Source organism: Ictalurus furcatus, chromosome 10, assembly GCF_023375685.1.
Source record: "Ictalurus furcatus strain D&B chromosome 10, Billie_1.0, whole genome shotgun sequence".
NCBI classification, from domain to species: Eukaryota; Metazoa; Chordata; class Actinopteri; order Siluriformes; family Ictaluridae; genus Ictalurus; species Ictalurus furcatus.
In genome coordinates, this window is record NC_071264.1 from 14,177,731 (window position 1) to 14,200,715 (window position 22,985).

The 22,985-nt window shown below is 36.6% G+C and overlaps 2 protein-coding genes across 7 annotated transcripts in view; both read right to left on the reverse strand.

Annotated features, from left to right (window-relative positions):
• yjefn3 (YjeF N-terminal domain containing 3) overlaps positions 1–16,692 on the reverse strand; it is a 36,246-nt gene extending 19,554 nt beyond the window's left edge. The window contains exon 1 of the mRNA XM_053635184.1: positions 16,377–16,692. Within this exon, the coding sequence (XP_053491159.1) occupies positions 16,377–16,435 (59 nt within the window). The 5' untranslated portion in view covers positions 16,436–16,692. The remainder of the gene's footprint in view (positions 1–16,376) is intronic.
• A 2,845-nt stretch (positions 16,693–19,537) lies between these two features.
• gatad2ab (GATA zinc finger domain containing 2Ab) overlaps positions 19,538–22,985 on the reverse strand; it is a 28,947-nt gene continuing 25,499 nt past the window's right edge. For 4 of the 6 annotated variants that reach the window (XM_053634677.1, XM_053634676.1, XM_053634679.1 and 1 more), the window contains exons 11-12: positions 22,370–22,471; positions 19,538–22,142 (exon numbers count right to left, since the gene is read on the reverse strand). In XM_053634677.1, coding sequence (XP_053490652.1) covers positions 22,012–22,142; positions 22,370–22,471 — 233 coding nt within the window. In that variant the 3' untranslated portion in view covers positions 19,538–22,011. The remainder of the gene's footprint in view (positions 22,143–22,369; positions 22,472–22,985) is intronic. The other 2 variants (XM_053634680.1, XM_053634678.1) reach the window with 1 other exon arrangement.

Consider the following 22,985-nt stretch of genomic DNA (forward strand, 5'->3'; position numbering starts at 1 on the left):
AATATTTATAAGTATAGGCAAGGGCTTTAAAAAAAAAAAAAAAAAAAAAAAAAAAAAAAAAAAAAACACCACAACAAACATGTCTGTTTGTGGACAACAGTAGAGTATTGTTGAGCATGTAATTACTTCAGCATGTTCCAATGCAAATTAAATGGAATTTTTAATTGTGCATTTTAGTATCCAGAATGCAGACAATATCAGAAACACAGTACAAGGTCCAATAAAATGGTCTGAAAAGTTCATTCATAAGTTATGAAAAAGACAGGATAAGACTTTAGTGTGGAGGTAGCAAAAGTAAGGAATAAAACACGACAGGTCGTGCTGTTACAGGAAATAATAAATAGCAGGGTGGTGTTTTGTGGTCTGAAGCATTCGCTGCTTACAAAAGTATGTCCTCAATAGTTTTATTCCTTGTATATCTCTGCAAGTATAAAATTTGCTTTTATTTAATAAAGAGTGATGTACATTTTATCGATTTTCAGTTGTAAAACATTTGCAGAACAAGTAAGTTCCTGTTATCAGTTAAATAATAATTCATTATAGCATCTATAAACAAGCATTCCCTTACCAGCCTCACTGTTTACCTCTATCTTGAAATGAATAAGATAAAAATTTAGCTTATGTTACTTAGACAAAATGTCAAGATTTTCCCATATCTGAAAACGTCAAGTTAAAGCTTTACCTCTGACGGCTATAAAGCACTGACCCTGGAGACTCCTTACAGAAAACTTCATCATATTAATAATTTTACTGTGTATGTGGAACTACTACCATACAAGTCCCTGTATAAGTATTGTAGAAGTGATGATAAATGACTGGCAGAGCTGCAGTTACAGAAAATGATTCAACTCCTTATGACCAATCAAAATTGCTGTAACAGAATGCTGTAACAGAATAAACATTAATTATATTATAAATAGTAAGTGTGAATATAAATTGTGAATACAGAATTTATTCAGCAACATTAACTGCTCATTAGTGCTTTATTTTGTGATTGTCATGTATATCAGAGAAGGAACTCTGAGCTACAGTTCCCAGCAGCCACTGCACCTCACTGCATCACAGTCACATGACCAACTGCACCTGAATCAAGTTCTTGTTAATGGTTTGCACTGCACTCCTTGTCTAATGTTTGTCTTTCTTTGCCATGTTATGCTCTTGCTTGTTTTATTGTTTCGTTGTTCTTGTACCTTGCAACAAATTCCATAGTTCTTGTTTTGTTTTGAACTTTATTAAAAGTAAATCTGCACTTGTATCCGTCTCCGCCTTAAAATCCTGACGGTGATCTTATAGTCTGATGTTATTGTTTACTCTCTCCCTTTAATAACTCCTCTTTCTGAAAATTTGCAGGTTAATTGGGGAATAGTAAAATGATTACAGTTCTCTAACTGGGTTGTCAAGTCACTGCCCAAAGACAATATAATGGGATCACTGAGATCAATGAGATTACAGAGCAAATTTCAGAGTACTTGCTAGTTATGTCAGAATAAGTTTTTTAAAAAAAAACTTCTTTTTTTTTCAGTTACCAATACAGTCCAACTTAATTTATATATAAAAAAAAAGAAAAAAAAAGAAGAAGAAGAAAGGTATTGATGACAAGTGTGTGTAAACATGACATTCAGGTAGATTAATTTCATACATTATACAAAGAGTCATATACCTTTCCAGAGATCAGAAAGCAGTAACATCAGAATATGAGAACATGAAATAAAGCACAAAAAAATCTGCCAAATGGCTGCTGTATTCATTACTTATATTCACACATATAACATTGAATTAATGTCTAATATGTGACCTGATAATATGTGCACAAAATGTAATTAAATTTTGCATAGTTTTTAGACAATATTGGTTAACTCAAATTGAAAAATTTCAGCATTGCCCACAAACAGGATGTACAAATATACTCTTATTAAAAGCAGCTAACAAAAGAAAAATTCTCAAATGATTTCTCAAATCTTCTGAAGCAGCTAAGAAAACAATTCTCAACTACAAATATGTTCTTCATAATAACTGAGTACAATTTTTTATTAGTTTTAGAGTATAATAACCCAGGCTTTCATAAACAACTTCCACAATCTTTGGATTCAAGCAGTAAATGATGGTGCACCGTTAAAGAAAGTGAAGATTGAGTGTAAGCACTCATTAGAATGCCTTTGAAAATTCTAGATTAAGAAGATCGCTTGCATGAGGTGAATAAACTGGTAAATCTCAGCTGCCAAGGAAAACAGCGAAAGCATTAGACCATGCAGGAACAATAATGGTGGACTGATGGTACAACCTATGACTTTTTGTACTTATGCATGTTGCTTAAGTGGCTTCTGTATAATAATTCTCAAATATCTACCATAATGAGCTAAGATAATATTTCATTATGACTTAAATTTCCACTAGTTGCATAATGCATGATATAATAAATGTATGTGTCCCCAGGTTGGGTGTTTCATAGTTTAATTAATGTAATACATTGTGTTGCTAGCAGTACTGTTATAGATCATGCTGTTACTGGAGCCCGGAAATGGTTTCTAATTCATTCTCAGATTAAACAACCTCAACAGTAATGAGAAAGAAGTCTTATCATGTCTGACAATACCAGATGTACAGAAGCAGCAAAATTGTTTCCTGATGCACAGCCTGAATGATCAAAGAGAACATTTCGGGATCTGGAAAGGCCTGTAGCTTCTGTCACTATTTTTTTTCTTCATTCCAGTTCAGTGCTCTTTTTGCCCAAAAAGGCCCAGAAGAGAGGACAATATGGCTGGAAATCCACACTACAGCTACAGAGTGGAATATCTTAAGTAAATCAGCTTGGAGGTAAAAACCATACATTTATTAAGTTTAAGTGCAAAATGTGAAGACACAGATGTCTCCATAAATTTGTCCCCGGACATGCATACATATGCATATTAAGAATGTTTCTGACTTAATACAAACTATATATAATACATGCCTCCAAATGCTTCCATTAAAAATCTCTTTTTTGGTTTTGGCACAAGATAATGTTATAGCAAGCTGTGGCTTCTATCTTTCTCTCTAATGCAGATTGACATTCTGATGCCCCCTGCTGTTAAATCCTTCAAGGAAAATCATTTATCATTTCTCAGTAAGGAATCAAAATCACTTCCTGGATCTGCAAACTTGCAAACATTGAGGCTTAAAACCTAAGGCACTGGGATTTAACATAAACTATTGACATTTTTATCTGCCATACATTTCACTTAAACAGTGCTCTCAAGCATGCATAAGCAGACTTCACCAAGTGTCATTAGAACTACAATTGGCATCATGTGTTGTGGTTAGATGAGTCCAAAATAAAATGTTTTGTTAATGTTTGGCAACAAAAGGACTGCATACAAGGAAAAGCACCTGATTTTACCACTGTAAAATATGGCAGTGAGTCACCAAAGCTTTGGAGCCATTTTGTGGCAGTTGGTTCAAGGGGTCTTGTGAAAATTGATGGCATCATGAATTTTCCTAAGTACCAGGATATTACAACCCAAAAGCTTTTTGCCTTTGCCAGAAGGTTTCAAGTTGGCCATAGAAATAAAGACAACAAATATACATCCAAATCAATAGAGAAATGGTTATGGGGGGAAAAAAATCAATGTTATACAGTCATCTTTGTCTCACCTAACCCTGAAGAGGGAAGTCTGCATGCACAAACTTAAAATTAAAAGGAAATGTTGTAAAATGTTCATGGGAGTCTGTCCAAGTGCCCTGTACAAGTGTCTCCGACTTCAGAAAATGAAAGCTGAAATTCTTATCTATCATCTTGTATTCATCTTTTGATCTCAAACCCGAAATGTTTTAATTTCAGTAAAAACAAAAGACAACATTCCATTGCCATTCCAATACTTTCGGAGGGGATTGCATTCATGTTTGGGTGCCAATAAATTTGGGGAGCAGTGTACATAATAATAATAATAATAATAATAATAATAATAGTTGTTGTAAAAATGACATTGTTACTGTTACCCCAAAATATCCATTTTCCCATTTTTGCGTTGAAATGTTCGTAAAGATTTGAATCTGATTAAACAAGAACAGTATGATTATGTTGATTTAGTTAGATGGAGTTGTATTCGCTGTGCTCAAAGGTCTGACAGTAATTTGGCTGCAAGATGTGTGTTAACGCACTCATTTTAAAATTAAAGAATGTGTTTAGAATGGGTTAAAGAATGCGTATAATCATTGATATGGTGATCATTGATATGGTAACACTGTCTGTGAGGAGACATTATATAGCATTTTTGGAAGGAGTCTCCAGGACGTGAAGCTTTGGGGTTTTATTGTAACATGGCAAGTAATACTCATTATTTTTTTACTCCAGCATTAGTTTGCTAATACATGGAAGCATTCAATACATTACATTAATGAGTATTAACATTTATTTCTCCTGAGTTAGTTCTGCTAGTTACATTTGCATCCCTGGCCTGCAGTTAGCCAGCAGCACAATGGAAATGGAAAGCTAATCGGTATATGCAGAGGAACTGGCAGCAGCCCAGATTAACTGATTAGATGAGAGAGAAAAAAAGAGATGCAGGTGATGGAAAGAATGTTTATAGCTGCTATAACATAAGAAATAGCAAGAACTAACTTGTCTTGTAAATGTTCCATAACATAAAAAAAAAACTACAAGCAGTTAAACAGTATGACATGACATGCTTTACTTTTTATAACAAAGAGGAAAATGTTTTAGAAAAATGATCAGCATGCCCCATCATGTTTTATTGCTTAGTTATGATAAGTTGCTGAAAGATGATAAACACCATATTGAGTTAACCAAGTAGAAATTACAGACCTCTTAACACATCCTACTAATGGAGGTTTCTAATATTAATTGGAAATTGTATTTGTTGATGTACAAAAGAGCTGCCAAAAACTAGAGTTTCATTTTAGATGTGACAGTAGCATCTGGCATCATGCCGGTAAAAGGGTCCTAATGAGGCTGAAAAATCTGAATAAATTAATTTCAACACCAATTATGGAGAATTTCCTCCCCAGAGATGTGCAACGCCTATCAGTACTAAATCCTTTATATGTTGTTAAGAAACAAGAAAACAAAAGCAATCTTAATGGAAGACAACAGATGATGCAATTAAACTTTCAATCATGAAGGGGCAAGAGAAGGGAAGACAGGAAGGGAAGAGAGAGAAGAGAAGGATATCAATCCCCCACAAGATTCACACAACTGTCAATTATCACAGGGAAAAAAGCCAGATTTCAGTTTGTTCAAAAGTATTTACCAGCTGTAGTACACTGGGATAAAGTGATACATGAACAGTTAACCTGTAACAGATTGATGGAAAGAGCAATGTGTGCAGAATAAAAGGCTCGTGATTGCAAGCATACCAGCTGATTTGTGAAGCGTGGTGTCATAGGCACAAGTGGCTGCCAGTTGGACTGACTCACTCGGCTCAGATCGTGTTCCTACAGTAAAGTGAGCAGCAGGATGAGGGCTAAAGTGAACAGAAGCATCTGTTCAAAATCAAACAAACATTTCACAATTCATTGGCTGATGTTTTGACTTGTAGTAGGCAGAGTTCAGTTGTAATGCATTCAATATAATGTTATAATATGTACAATTAAAAACAATTCATTAAACATGTTTGACCTTAAAATCAGTGTTTGGTTTCATAACCATAGTGCTGGGTTACTACTTACAGATTCCACTGTACGTTTGCTGATAAAGGCACTCAATACATATTTCAGAAATTATTACAGGTTCTGTGAGGAGATTATTGTAAACATATTTCCATTGCATAACCTCTTGAAAGCTTTTTTTTTATTAGTCACCATCATTTATCTCGTCTAATTGTCACCATCATTGGCTCATTACCGTGAAGTCAGTGTACTGGCGCACTGAGTATCTCTGCGTGGGTGGGCAGTGCCAGGTGTCATGTTGTTGCTGTCCAAAAGCCTCTATAATTGGAGCTAAATGCAGCATGAGCTCTTTACGGCTAAATTGCAAGCAAATTAACATCAACTTAATCTCATTGCAAGAGGCTCCAGGAGAGGAGAGAACATGTTTACTGAAAATGAATGTGTGAATTTTATATATAATAAAGTACATTAATAAAAAATAATCTAAATTAAGTAATGAACTATAAATCTATGAAAATTGCTACATATCATCAAAATACTGCAAAACATTGAGTAACTATGAGCACATGCCTATGAAGAAGAAGAAGAAAAAAAAAACAGTCTAGGCTTTGGTCTGTCCCCCTGGTGCAGCTCTTAAAAGTTGTGTCTTACTCCTTGATAAAGCTTTTTTCTAAGTGTGCTGGCCATGCTACAAAGGTATGTGTTTAAGGTAATCTTGCTCGGTGTTTTTTAGATTCATACTTGGAACTCTCTAGGATAGGACAACACTGTTGTTTTCTACACAGAACATTTATGGGTTCACACAAGGGGCAGCTGAGGAACCTTGACACAACAAAGACAACAAAAAATCTTCTAAGAGTGCAACAGGCAGACAATGTAGCTTGAATAAGACTGGGGAATCCTGACTGGGAAGTCCCAGATGAGTACAATGAGAACCATGGCTAAAAGACCGGATAATCCGCTTAATCACATGATTTCTACTGACTTTGATTATCAGGAAAGCTAATCATCCAACTGTTCCCCTCCACCCAGAAGCAGCGATGAGCCACAACATCTCAAATCATAAGACTGTGATCTCAGCCAATGGGCAGAAAATGTTTGTGAACACAAGCCCTGAAAGCCTTTCAAAAGGTCAGCTATTTTCCGTATAAAAAAAATGTTTTCTATAGCTTCACTTCAAAGCATTAACGCTGCAGGAAACATGCAGACAAACCGGGTTTTGATAAACAGCAGTGTCTACCGGCAGTACTCAGAGGAAAATGTGATGAAGAAAAGGAAGATATGCATGGATAAGATAGACATGGAGGAAGATTGCACTCTTCACGCCTCAAGCTGGCAGTCAGAATTAGGAGACAACGTGATAGAGGATCACTGCCACAATAAAGTGTTAATTAACCCAGACAGGAGGTGAAGAAGCACCAGAGAATGACACAACTCTATACATACACAGCTTTAACTACAGTCCCACACACACAAACAGCTCCAACATCTTTATACCATTTCCTCAAGGACTTCCTTGACAAGACCAGGGATAAGGAACCAAGATTGGTGCCAGAGAACAAGAGTGCCTCTCAAGATCATTATGTGAAAATTAGATTGTGTAATAATGACATCTGACTCATAGGGCAATAGCAGAAGACTGGTGGAGGGCTTTGCCACAGGGAAATGTACTTTCTGTGGCTGTGATTTCATGCTGAGATGCCTTGTGGCAAAGAATGACCAATTTCACCATCCAAGCCTTTGTCCACCATCAAGAAATGTCTCATTAGGTGTAACAGACAACTAAATATCTCACAGAGACACTTCCTTTTCTGTAAAAACCTGCTTTGGATAAGGAAATACGAGTCATCTGAAACATTTAAAACACTTCCCTTTATTATATTTGCTATTAAAAGTGATGCACGTGTTGCAAATGAATTGTTTGTGAGGAGAGTGCTGGTCATTTACATAATTACAACTCACTAGGGCGATTCTTCCAGCTTTTACCAAATTGGCTTGTTAATGAATGTGAAACAGAGCGAAACCCAATTAAATCCTGTGTATCACAACAGGACATGGCTGCGAGGCAGGAAGATTCACTACATAATGGCTGAAAAGCCAAACACAGTTAAATGAAAAATCCACACTGAACGACTTATTAATCTTTATAATTAACATGTGATCTTCCATGAAATTCTGAGTTGACTTTTTTTTTTGTTTTTGCTGGCATGATGCTCTACCTTCACCCTAGTTAACGGTTCCCTTCTTTACAATGCCATTCAAATGCCCACTGATGGTGGTGCCAGTGCGATTTAAGCCTTTGCTTCATCTTTATCTTCATCAAAGAGAGCAATGCAGCAGTACATTACTCCTTTGATCTGTCCAGCTTTTTCACATCCTCATCTCCTCACCTCTACTCAAACAGATCAGCATCCAAAACTTCAACTTTCATGCTAAAACCAATATGATTTCATCATATAACTAATTTATATTCTCGTGTGCTTTCATTTATTCCTAGATTTCATTTATTGTCATGTTCATTTTCACATTTCAGATGTGATTTTCTCACATGAATACTATTTTCAATGTGATTCCATATTTTCATCACATGCAATTTCATTGCATGACATGGTGAAATGCAGTTTCACATGTTCCTCATTATTATTCACATAATCACATGTTAAAACCTACATGTGAAATGTATGAAGGGTTCTTCATACATTTTCCTTAAGGGTTTAGTGGCTTTAAAAGAACTGGGTAGTTCATTTGTGATTCACTTCTCATGATTGTGTTCACAAATATACATACTGAAGTCTATTTCACCTTTGTGTGTATGTGTAAAATCACACAGGCTTCACTGGATCTGCTCCCACTGTTTCTATGGTGACGTAGCCGTGCATGGATGCTGTCCTCGGTTAACACATGCTCTGAAGCGCACACACTTGTGCATCAGTCCTTCCTGATCTTATTAAGTGTTGACAGCATCTTTTCACTAAACATGAAACAGTCATGGCCACAGAAGGTCTGATTAAGGATTTCCACCTGCATCTGGACCTTACACCTTTCTAAACACACACACACACACCTCTTCTCACACAGATTTCTCACACCACTCACCTCCTGAAAAAACAGCACAGTGAGGATTTTGGATTTATGGAGTGTTCATATGCCTCCTTTGGCTATATAAATGTGATTAGAAATGTTATCTGTATAAAAAATATAAATGAATAATGAAATAAAAACAAAATATAAACAAGATACAATATTTTTAGTCCAAGCGCCGATGCTAATCTTTGATCAAACTGATTTGGCGCGATTTTTAAATATCCTCACTCAAATCCATTCATTCAGTATAAAAATCCAATACAAATAGCTCTAAAAGGGATTTAGAATGATGATGAATGTGTCAAATATTTGATCTTCGCTCTAGGATCCTAAAATAACCCTTGGGCTGCCCCAATGCTTCACTCCAACCCCCAATGGAATGTAGCCTGGCTGTTGTCATGGTGATGGAGAAAGTACAGGAGGACCTTTTTCCAAACCTTCTGATTAAAAGTGCTCTGTCCTTGTCTCTTTTCTCCTGTTATCTCATTATTATCAGTGGTTCTCAAACCAGTTCCAGGCGGTCTACATTCTTGCTCTTTCCCAACTCACACAACATTGCAATAGAGCAGAAATGTGGATCACTGAGGGGAACCACCCATGTTTACCTCATCTTCCAGAGCTTGCTCATATCCATCAGATAGAATATTTCACAGCGTTGTTGAATTCTCAAATCTGATTGGTCAGAAGGTGTTGATAAATTTTCTGTAACTCAGAACAGCTAAAATTTGAATAAAAGGTTTATATTACAGGCTTATATGTACTCATTCTAATATGTCATTGTTTCTATAGTAACAACTCATTCACGGGGAGTTGGCAGATGATCCACATAATCGAAGTCTAATAATAAACTTTTTTTTTAATATGTTGTAATTTAACAAAAAAAATTATAATTATTCATATGGTGAAGTTTCTGTAATGAGATGTTAATTGAATGGAAAGCATCAGTGCTTTAGAAAAAAAAATTATTTTAGTAATCGAGAGAGAAAAAGAGGCTGGGGAAGGAAACATTTGTTTATAGCTGATATAAAGTAAGTGATAACATGAACTAACCAGTTTGTCTCACAGATATTCCATAACAGTAATTGTAACTATAAATGGTTAAACAGCATGATGCGTCATTCATTAATAAATTATACTTTATAAGTATATGTAAGTATATATAAGTATAACTTTATCTGTGATATCTATGACACTTCACGACATGCTGTTATAGTTAAATACTCCACTCCAGAGTGGTAATACATCATACCAGCATGAATTATTTTCCCATAGCAGCATGCCCCTTGTGTTATATTCCTCACTTAATGGCTCACTGTCTGCTGCACTGAGAATTTCTCTACATACATATGGATGTATATTAAGTTATGGGGGGAAAACAGTTTTGAAGGCACTACTCAAGTTACAAGAGGAAAATCAATAATGTCATTTGTAAACGATCTGACTGACTGATTCGGTTAAAGTATGTTTTTAACTTGCCTAAATTATTACAGATAGCATGGATTGACACACCTTAGCCTGGGCATACATGTCCGCAATCCAGAACAGACACAACAATCAAAACAAAAATACAGCTCATGTCCTTGCCCATTAACCTGCTCATAAATAACATTATCAGAATGTTCAGTAATGTATTCCACATATTCTAAGAAAGTTGATCTGTAAATGGCTTGGAATAATGGTTTGTTTCATAAAGATCTAACACTTTAGGGTTCGGGTGTTTTTCTTATTCATAGAATCTGGATTTTTGTGAATTAATGAAATTTTGTGAAACTTACATCTCAATCAAGAAAATAAGCTCTGGGGAACTTTAAGGGTTAAGGAACTTATGAAACACCCAACAGTGGCTCAGAGTCTTCTATCTGATCTCTCACTGCCCCTCCAAAATACAGCCAAATTCTGAACACTTCTGTGGTACATTTGCTGTGTTTGAAACCAACACACTGTCAAATTGAACCTTGGAAGAGTCCTTGAGTGAGACTCTTCCACCCAGACTAACAAAACTATGCTTGTGAACTTGTCATATCTTGTCAAGGCAATTGACCATATTTACAGTATATGATACCTCAATTCTTTGGATAAGAGGTCCACAGGACTTTTGCAGGAAGAGAGTATTAAAGACAGTGACACAAAATAAATCATCAGTATTAGTAAGGTTAAATTTAATCATTGATGTCTAATGAGCAATAATGAGCAAAGAAAGTTTAATTTAGCGTTGAAAGCACTACATTATTGATGTTACAGACACTATTGCTCAAACATATTGCTCATTACTGCTCACAGACTTATTTGCAAGTCTGCATGTAATAGCTCCCTAATCACATTTATTGTGATTAAATGGATGAATCTGGTAACAGGTTGATGAATGAAGACAGGGTTCAAAGATACAAATTGAGGAAAATTAACCAGTTAACTCATCGGCATCTGGAATTATTTAAAAAAAAAAAAAAATTTTAAGCGCTTAATAACAAATGCCTCCGTGGGGAAAAAAATTATATTGATAAATGAGAACCTCCTTCTTTCCCAACTATTCTCCCTGGAACTAGAAATCATCATGCTCCCGAGAAACATTAGACACGTCAGGAGATAACACTCTGAGAGAGCACCCTGACTGAAATGTTATCTCTTCATAACACCTTTAGCCACTCAACCCATGTATGATGGAAAATGTTATTAGTGAGCTTGCATTAGAAGAGCATGTGTTGCTGTTCTGGGTGATGCCAATATACACCATGAATAAAAAACATGGCATCTTAGCTTATATTCGTTTATATTTTTATACCTTAATATTTGTTATCCAATGACTTACATGGCTGTGACTACAATGCAAAATGATTTAGCTAAATTAAAGATGTCATTCGTAACATCTTAATGTTTCTAGATCTGTAATAATGATATAATTGCCAAAAATAACTTAGATCTGTGATATTGTGAGGCAGTGAATTGCATAGATTTCTTAATTTTAAGAATCCCATGCAGATCTGGCCAGTGCATGGGAATTCACAGTTGACCAAATTGAGGACTAGAATTACTTGAGGTAGTTCGATGGCACAGTGAGTAGCACTGCCAACTTACAGCTCCGTCTCGATCCTGTGCAGAGTTTTGCAGAGATCTCCCCTTGTCTGCATGGGTTTCCACAGGGTTCACTGGTTTCCTCCCACCTCCCAAAAGAATATTCCAATAGATGGACTGGCTATACTAAATTACCACTAGGTGTGAAAGTGTGCATGTATGGTGCCCATCTAGGTTATAGTCTCTCCTCCTGGCCAATGTTTCTAGGATAGACTGTGGATCCACCAATACCCTGACCATAATTAAGTGATTACTGAAGACTTTAGCAAATGTTGGGAAAAGATCTGCATATGACATTGTTGAGGCAAAATTTTTGTATGCTGTGCAAGATTTCATTTCAATTGCAGTTCTCCTCACTGACATCAGAAATGACTGACTGCTGCTTTAATAGAGTGAGCAATAAAAAATTGTTGATCCATTAATGGTTCCTTAGTTTAGGGGGTGTTAAAAAACAAATATCTAACAGTTTTAAATTTTTTGCATGTTACAGTTTTTTACTTGGATTTTCATGACAATGAAGTAAGAATGTTATCTGGTTTGCTGGACTAAACTGTAGGCCTTTTCACTGCTATTAGCTTTTACATGTATTTAATTTAGTGCAAAGTAATCACATGTATTTTATTTAGTGCATTCTTGAGCACTGAACTTCAGCAACATTGTCCAAGGCACTTTGGCCACTGGAGACTGCCCTTATTTAAAATGTGCTAATTTATTCTCTTTATAACACTAAACATGATAGAAATACAACTCTCTAGAGAGGTGACTCAGCAGAGCTGAAAAAAAAAGCAGAGAGTCAAAGAAGTGCTAAATTTGTTAAGCTATACAAGGCAACAGTAACATGCAGCTAAACTGGATGGCATCCTTGAGCTTAAAAAAAGAATCAAAGGACAGTGTCTGATTATTCTCAGGCTTTTGATCTGTTGTTAGACCAGGTATCTAAGAGAGACATTTTGTTTCAGTTGCACATGTACCTAATAATATGTTTCGTTCCATCTGTTCACATTAAATCCACATTAGAACACTGGTGTTTTGAAATCTAGTGTTTTAAAATCAGCACCCATAACATTAGATAACATAAACTTTACACCACAGCCTGTTGAAGTCTCGATTCTGATTGGTCAGAAGTTGTTGATTCGTTTTCTATAACAGCAGCTCTGACAATAGTGCAGCTCCAATTCAAATCACAGGTTTATATTAATGCATTGGTTCTAATACGCAGCACTTACACAAGAACTTACTGTATATCATGGATGATCCACATAACCTATGCCTAATAATAAATGAATAAAAACATGTTATTTAACAAATAAAAATGTGACGTTTGAAGGAGTCTTCATTGTCAGCAACAGTTTGTTTTTTATATTATTAACTTCAAGAGAGAGAAAAAGAGAGAGGGGATGCAAGTGAATAACTGTTTATAGTTTTTATAACATAGGTTTTGCATACGTTCCACAAGACTAAAATGTAGTAATAAAAGGATAACAACTATGATGTGTAATTATTTAATAATTGTATGAAATCACTAGCAAATTGTTGTGGTAAAAGAGGAATAAAGTACTTTGGGATGTGCTGTTATAGGAAAATAATCTTTGGGGTGGTAACAGTAACTCGGCTTCATGTTGGACCACATCACATTACATTGATTATTTTCCTTTAACCACACATCCCATTGTGTTTTATTCCTTACTTGTTATAAATTTAAGTGAAGCAGAATGACAGATCAAGCAACAAAGCAATTGAGAGTTAAGAGTCTCAATAACAATGCCTCTTTCTTCAGTTCAGCTTAAAGAAAGGTGCATTTTCCTGACATCACAAAACATCGCTTCATTGTCAGGTAATATAAAACAGCACTGTTGCTGCAGGTACTGGTAAATGATTGAGTTCATTTTTTTCCTTGAAATCCAACAGTTAATAGATGATTACACACTACGTGTGTTTTATTACCACATTAATGTAAATGATTTAGAAAAAAAAAAAAAAAACTTTGAGTACACGTTTCCAGTTATGTACATGGAAATGTGTTGAAAGTCTTGTTAGTGTAAATCACACATGCAATACAGATACTGAAGGATTCCTTCTTAACTAAATGAATGTTTCCCAACTATTTCAGTACTTACATTTCAAAAATCTACTTCAAGTATAAGACACACACTGAGCTAAAAAGACATGGCTAAATGCCGACACACTGAGCTGAAACCCTTAAATGCTATCTTTGTGGTCTCGATGGAGCATATAATTTGTCAAGACTCTCGCTGACTGCCTTGTATTTAAAACATCCGTGGTCTGACAGGATGAGGGCCTCTTGAGCAAACAAAGCTGTCATTATGAAAATTCAGCTCTTTTTTTTGTTGTTGCTATTCACAATCTAGGCTGTATTTTCAGGGAAGAAAGCCCATAAGCAGTTGTGGACACGATGACTTTTCAGATATTTCTTTTTAAAGCACAGATTTGCCCTTGGCCTGGTTCTCTACTGTCACATTTTATTTGTTTTTGCTTGCAAGCCAAACATACTACACACAAACCAACCAGAAAGAATCACTTGTTTAGGGCAGAGGTACCATTTTATAATCAGTTATGTACAGTAAGGTACAGATGAATAGGAAAAGATTCCAAAATCAGGTTGAATTTCAACACCAGAAACAACAAGCATAGACAAAATAGGTTAAAGGAAAATTTTTATTATTTTACAAACTTACCTCTATGTACTTCATCCGTAGCATGATGACCACAGACAAAATATAGAACATGCTTCTGTACTGAGAAAAATGTTCACTATAAACTTACCTATAATGGAAGTCTAAGGGCAGTTGTAGTCTAGGGTAGTCAGTAACTGTATTTCTGTATAAGCTCTAAATCTAAATCTACAATAAATCCTACCAAAGATGAGAGTACTTTTTCAGAAGGAAACAAAATTGTTTGTTAATTGTTAGCAACATGCACATGAAAACATGGAAGTGTCTCAGTTTTGGATACAAATTTTTGGTGTGAGTTTTGGTCTCAGTACATGGCTACTTGCGTAATTTGTAACTAAATATGTTTCCATTTTTTAACAGATCGCGATCTAAACAAATATAAATATTAGGTGCATTATTCAGGGGTGGATTGTTTTTGTTTTTTTCAGAAAGCTTGCCAGAAAAATTGACAGAGCATCTGGTTGGTACTCAAGATATGCAATGGGACTCCCACAGGACACAGCAAAAAAAGTCATGCAATTAAAGGTTTTTATTTACATTCAGGCACGAGTGAGCGGTCAGAGACCATGTTCATTAACATGACAATACAAGTTTCATTCAACCTTAGTAATTGCCTGGTCCAGATTGTGGTAGCTTTTATTAGGCTACTAGATTGTTAATATAAAGAGCAATTAAATCCATTAGATTGGTTAAATTGCAGACAGGTTCAAAATAACAGGACTGCAAATGTCTGTAGTTAAGACTAATTAGGAATTTGAGTGATGAAGCTGAGGCTGAGGAACTACTAGAATCAAAATTCATAGATCATGGTGACAGTGTTGCCATTTCTGCTACTGGGGTTTTTCCATGCGTTGTGTTTTCAAATGTTTCCGACTGTTTCAGGCCACGCCCACTTCAGGTTTAAATCCGAACATTTGGAGCACTAAGCAGATACAGATACTGGCATTGTAGTACACTCCTAATGTATATGGCATACCTTCTACATAAGATCAGCTTTGGTAAGAATTTCTCTCGTGTATGCCTCATTCTAACACCTTAACTGTTCGAATAAAATGTCTATAGCCTAGTTTGTGTCATATTTTAAATGTTGATTGACAGAGCAACAACTGCCTTTAGACTTCAATTAAATATATAAGTAAACATTTTGTTCTTTTCTCACTACAAGGAAAATATGTCCATATTCATGTCCGAGGTTATATATGCTATTCATGGAGCTGGTTAGGGTAAAAATATACAGCGGAGTATTCCTTGAATTGTGCATCCACACTACCTTTTTTTTTTTTTTTGTGAACAGGCAAACTGCTGGCACTGATGTTGCCATCACAACAGCAAGTGAAATGTCATCACTTTTGAGTTCAGTGGTTGAGTCAGTGCTATTCTCTGATTTGGAAATCCCCAGATTGCCAGAGTGACCTTGAGCAAGGAACTTAATCCTCAACCGCTCAGATTTGATGGACAAAACGCGTCTATCGGATAAATAAATGCATACGTAAATGTGCGCTGTCACTGTTCCACCTGTCAAAACAGGGCTCTCAGAGTGTACATCTTTCTAAACATTCACTGTATTTCCAAGTGTGCTGGCCATGAAAGTGGGAATGTATTTGAGGTAATTATCTCTGTTTGATTTCTATATGAGGAATTCTAAATAATGAAAGATAGATAGATGATATAAGAGGAATAAAACACCTATGGACATGCTAATTGATTGATAGATGGATGGATGGATGGAGAGATAGATAAGTGGTGTAGGCTTGGCCTTTTTAGGGCATCCCTTCATGAAAGATGAATTACCTCAGTTTGCTACAGATAGATACAGGTCAGCTCTCTCAGCTTTATCAGCACATTTAAGACAAATCTTTTCCTATCAGGGATACAACATTGCCATATCAGATTACAACATCAGCTGAAACACAAGTCTGAGCTTACCTGAGGTAACGCAGTGGCTCTGTGGTCTCAGGCTCTTTTTCACCCGGGCTGTGGTTCATCTTTGCCAGGGAGAGACACAGAGCAGGATACAGGTGATGCGATTCAGCAGCAGATTCTTCTGCAACAGTCAGCCTTTCTCTCTCACTCACTCTCTCTGCAAGCCCGTCCTCTGCCTCTCCTGTGCTGGCTGGGTGGATGATAAATCAGCCTCCACACATAGATCAGCTGTTCTTTCAGTCGTTGTTGGCCAATTAAGAAGCAGAGAGTGCCAGAGAAAGGCGTCTGATTGGCTGAAGTAGCTAGTGCTGCTCGCTCACTCAAGGGGAGGCTGCATCACTTTTTGTAGCAGCATCTTCAAAATATGTAACACATCACAGTGCAGTTTAATATCAGACATTTCCAAGCTTGTTTGCGTATTCATAACACTCCTCTCCATGGACTATCAGTGGAGATCTACATCTCACATGGCATTTCTAAATGAAAAATATTGTAATATTGTAGATGCATAACAATATCTTATTTTTAAATGATGACAAGATTGATCACAGTTTGAAGTAAATAGTTTATTTCTAGTTAGATTTAAGGGTGATAGTTCTTGGATAGAGCACTATTGAAATTTAAAGCGAATTTGTTATTTTCATTATTAAGGTTACAGACAAATGCAAAATTATTGGCAGCCTTAAAGAAAATGGCTGTATAAAATAAATCTTACATACATTACATACATTATTACTACTTAATAAAACAATTAAAGAAACAATATCCCTGCCCTCAATAGCACGTTGCACAGTTATCTGCCACCAAGACGTTAGCAGCAGATCCTTTAAGGCCTGTAAATTGGCAGGTGGGGCCTCCATGGATCAGACTTGTCTTTCCACCACATCCTACAGATGCATAATCAGACTGAGATCTGTGGAATTTGGAGGCCAAGTCAACACCTTGAACACTTTGTTGAGTTCCCCAAACCATTCCTGAACAATTTTTGCAGTGTGGCAGGGAGCATTATCCTGCTGAAAGAGGTCACTGCCATTAACGAAAAGCATTGCAATGAAAGGGTGGTACTTGGTCTGCAACAATGTTTAGGTAGGTGGTACTAGTCAAAGTAAAACCACATGAATTCCAGGAGCCAAGGTTTCCCAACAGAACATTGCCCAGAGCATCACACTGCCTCCGCCAGCTTACCTTCTTCCCATAGTGCATCCTGGTGCCATCTGTTCCCCAGGTAACCAACACACACACACACAGAGCCATCCACACGATGTAAAAGAAAACGTGATTCATCAGACCAGGCCACCTTCTTCCATTGCCCCAGGGTCCAGTTCTGATGCTCATGTGCCCATTGTCGGTGCTTTCGGCAGTGGACAGGGGTCAGAATGGGCACTCTGACCGGTCTGCGGCCCCGTATGCTGCAAGCTGCAATGTTCTGTGTGTTCCAACACCTTTCTATTAACTTTTTCAGCAATTGAAATAAAAATAAAATAGTCTAAAAAAAAAATCAGTAAGCACAATTGGATCCTAAAGACCACCGTTTTAGACGTTTCAGTATGACATCCAAGATGCCACATGCAAGGATCAATGCCAGAATCAAACTTTTTATTCATGCAGACCCATCAGCATGCTTGAAGACAAAAGAGGACTGAATAAATAGATAAGACCCTGATACTCAGCTTTGGCGCCGTTTTATTGCTGATGGTTCAGTGGCTCTTGAGATTAATGGTGTCATGAATTCAGCCAAGTACAAGGATATTTCACAGACACAGGCAAGAAGAAAAAATAATGCCTCCACTATTTTTCGGTGGATGCAAAAAAAAAAAAAAAAAAAAATGCTCAGTTAAAATAAAACTGTACAAAATTCTTCAAGGTTTAAGCAGAAAATACTGCACCTTTTCATGATAGGCTATGGAGTTTTTTTTTCTTTTGTACTGTAGCCTGAAAACATTGCTGCATCTTCAATCACTCACATTACAAACAAATATATACTATTTGTAAAATTAGTGAACGCTTACAGTAATTACCCCGCCTCGTACCCGATGCTCCCTGGGATAGGCTCCAGGTTTCCCCATGACCCTGAAAAGGAATAAGCGGTATAGAAGATGGATGGCTTACAGTAATCTGCAATTGTTAATACAGAACACATATTTATTTATTTAATTATAACAATTGTATGATCAAAATCATTTAAAACTCCAGCAGATCAGATCCCACAAAAAGGCAAAGGCAGTTAGACAATAGAGGCTGCATGTATATTTTGTGTGAGTGCATGTAATAATATAAAATAACTGAGGGAAATTGTAGTGTTTCATGAGATCAAGTACATTTTCTCAATTGCTCAATATAGTACTACAATCACAATTTATAATACTTGTGACTGTTCTAAATAATTGAATCCAACTCTGTTTAAGAATAACAATGAAAATCTCCTACAGGGAGTTATTTCTGCGTCTGCGATTTTAATTATATGTACGTGTAGTGTTTACATGTCTGTTGGATGAAGACCTACAGGAAGCACTGCCCCCTTTAGTGTGTGTGGTGTTACTGCAGCTGGTCAAAAAAGGACTCGGATAATAGACTAATCTGAACACCATAATAAGCTGCTTGGTATCCGTGCTTTCATTACTTAATTAAATACAGTCAGGTAAGTTAGTGATAAATCACCAGCGCATTGGTATTACTACATTTTTATACATAATGAAAATTGCCTGGCAAACATGAACATGAAGGCAGGTAGAAAACACTGCAGCTGTAGCACTCTGAGATACTTACAGAAGCAACTTGTTATTGGTGCATGGAGAAATATCAACATCTCTTTGCATCTTAATTTCTTTACTTTTACAAGCACGGTAAGTAGGAATTTGACTTGCATGGAGATGTGAAAGTCTGACTAAATTAGTGGGGTGTTGTGGTTAAACAGAGGAAAATGTTAGTCCTGGAGGGGTGTTAAATTAGTACATCCAATAATATCCTTGTGGGTGAACTGATGAACCCCCCCTACCCCCAAAAAAACCTAAATGTCAGATGTAATAAATACTTCTGGAATCTGTTTTTGGATTCAATAATGCATCTCTCAAATTAATGTTGTGTTGGTGTTTAATTGCTTAATATTTAGCAGACTATTTAAATGCTGTCTTATATAATAGAATTGTTGAATTTTCTAACCTGATTGGCTAGGTAGTTACGAATTATTTATAACAGCAGTTCCAGCTGCAAATCAATTCACAAGTTTATATTAAAGCTCTTGTTCTAATAAGAGCATTAATCCTATAATTTAAAAAAAATGCACACATTGACTTGCATGGCCACAGACAGATTTTTAAGTGTGACTGATGTTTTCTGTAAGCAGACATTTCACGTTTATGGAAGGAAGCTCCAGCACTTTCTAACAGTCAGAGGTGAAGCTGTAACAAAATTTTCCATGACAGGAAAGTCTTCAGGACAGAGTCCTGTGTGTGTTCTGGTTTCTCAGTAACTTGACAAGCTGCTTTTTTTGTCTTAAATTTCATGAGAGGGAAAAATGGATATGCTGGTGAAGGAATGACATCATGATGTAATTACTGCTATAAAGTAAGAAATGACAGGATCTACCTTTTCTCATAGATGGGAAACAATGTGACTATAAATGGTTAAGAAGTATGTGACTTTTTTAAATAAATAAATAGTTAATATAGGCAAATTGCTGTTATATAAGGAAAAGTAAAACACTGAGATGTGCGGTTGTTGGAAAATAAACAACTTCAGGGTAAGGCAACAGTAAACTGCATCACACCAGGATTATTTTCCTAAAATCATCCTGTACATCATGCATAATTATTTAAAAAAATATATTATAATATAAAAAAGACACCAGATCAAATTTAGTTTTTATTATAATCATTAACTGACAGACCAAAAATAAATGAAATTGGGGATTTTTTTGTACAATTCAGAAAGGGGATGCATACAGTGCTGGCATCCCTGGACAATGGAATGGCATTAGCTCTCAACAGCAGTAGGAAGTAGTCAGAACCATATTCTGATACAGGCCTCCTTACTCCACAGGCAACTCAGACCCTGAGAGAAGAGCTTAGGAACAGTAAGAACTCCACCGCCATGTGCTCATGGGGGATATAAGCTGACCGAATCCTGGCTGTGAGTATTTACTTACATGCGTGAGGTGGAGGAAAAATTGTTGATCATGGACTACTGATCCCTCTGGCTTAAGCGAAATCCTAGAAACATTGCCAGCAACTAAATCAGTTTAGAAGCAACAGGAGCCACAGAGGGGAAAAAAAGAAAAAAAAATAATAAATTTGGCGCATGACCATAATTTTAGGATTGAATATTACACCCCCCCCCCCACCTCCCCCAATTTAGTCCTACATTTGAGCATTGTTACATACGACAGTTGCTTATTATATCTAATAAGCAAAACACAATGTGTGCTGTCCTGCACAATGCTTTTCTACTAGCATTAAACTCTGTACTACAGCCAAATCAGCTTCTGACAAGTTTATACAAAGACATTCCAGGGGTTCCTGTTGTTAAATTTAATCGTGAAACTTCTTATGGAAAACTATATGATCATCAAGTAGTTCAAACAGTCTAGGCCACTGAATTATCCTTCATTTAAAGTGAAGCACACCCATGTACAGTTTTAAATATCCCCATTTACAAACATAACCTAAAAGCATTAAAAAGAAATAATGAAATAAAATAAAAAAAACCACACACCACACACTTAACCAAATGCTTCCCAAGTCCCAGCCCTGTCCCTTTTCCTCCAAAAAATCATGACATTGTCCATGATTTCAAGAAGAGCTGGAAAAAACAGGACACAAAAATTCAAAACAAAACAAAAATACAAATAGTAGTCCCATTGTGGCAGTTCAGTAACCATGCCTCCCACCACAAAAAAAAAAAAAAAAAAAAAATTTAAGCTTACTTTAGAATTGAAAAATACACACTAAACTGGCAGATGTAAAACCACCTTAACAGTATAACAATACCTTTTACATGTCAGCCCTCAAAAAAAGGACTCCTCAAAAGGGGAAGGGGGGAGAGTAAGTCCAAAAACATCAGAATGACTTATTTTGCACTCCCATGGTATTGTTTAAGAGACGGCATGTGTGAGCCACACTGAAATTCTATGTTTTACAAAGCTGAAGCATTCTTAGATGGTCCTCAAAAAATAAAAATAAAACCTGGCTTCCTGTGCAGCCTGGGTACCTCCACTTAGTAAAGAGGAAGGAGACATGTTTGCTAACATGGATGGGTTAACTAGTCACCTTGTATACCAAAAGAATCCCTCCAGCAGCAGAAAAACAAAAAGATGAAGGAGACCAGTGAGAGATGGACATCACCAGTGTGGATGTGGCAGAATCACTGCAGCCAAAGGGGCATATAAACAGACCTGATACACACAAAGCCTGTTCCAGAGATCCAACTGTCTCTCAGTGTTAAATCTGATCCTTCACCTGGTCTCTCAGGACTCACTCACTGTCTCAGTGGATTATTTCTGATTGGACAAAAGGTCTCCAGTAAACAAAGTGAAATGCTTTTATTGCTTGGTAGCTGGTTATCTGATATTAAAATCCAACTGGTGTCCAGGAGTTCTATAATGAGAGATCAGTGAAGGAGCAAAGGCGATAGACGGGAGGCATTATTTCCAATTTGACGTCTGGGAGATGGAGCGGGACGGGATCATGTCGAGGAGATACTCCCGTTGACGATCTGCTGGAGAGGTCGTCTTGAGTACGGACAGACTCGGGTTAACATAGGCCATAGTGACACCTGTATGAAGAGAGTGCAAGGAAAATCAATACAGGCAACATCATCATGATCAAAATAATAACCATGTATGTACTGAGCAAAATAACAATACCATCAGAATTTATAGACAATAAACAGTGCTTTATTGTATTTTAAAATAAACAGAAATCAAGGTTTTCTTTGATCATGAAAAAAGCCTATATTCCTTCAAATCTACCCCATTCAGCCAAAACATTATGACCACCTGCCTAATATGCTGTTGGTCCTCTGCATGCCACCCAAACAGCTCTGACCTGCTGAGTCAAGGACTCTACAAGACGTCTGAAGATGCCCTGTGCTCAGGGCCGTCGCTAGTGGGGTGAAAGGTGGTCACAATTATAGGGGCCCCCACTAAATCCGCTAGTTACGCTATATAGGCCCCTACTCTATGAATAAATATAGTGTATATATGTATGCAGTTTTCAATAAACTCTTAGGCATACAAGCTGAAGCTGTACATACAAAAACATGCCATCTTGTGAAAGAAGTTTTCTAGACGACATCTCTCCCCTCCCTAAAAATGATTTAGTCCGATTGTCCGCACCACCTGCCGGTACGGTCACATTTTCTCATTACTGTACTGGTGCGCACTGAACGAACAATTATGCGGTTGAAGTCCCTGCCTTTTTGCGCTATTATGTAAATAGAGATGGTTTGTATAACAAGCGGGGAAAAAAGGGTGTGTGTAACAAGGACTACAGACGTGCAAGCTGCTGATGTGATATGTTTTAAGATAACAAAACGGTCAAGAAAACGTGAATACATCTCACTTCTCTTGGATGGATACATTTACTAACTTTATTTAATAAAGCTATTAATAAATAT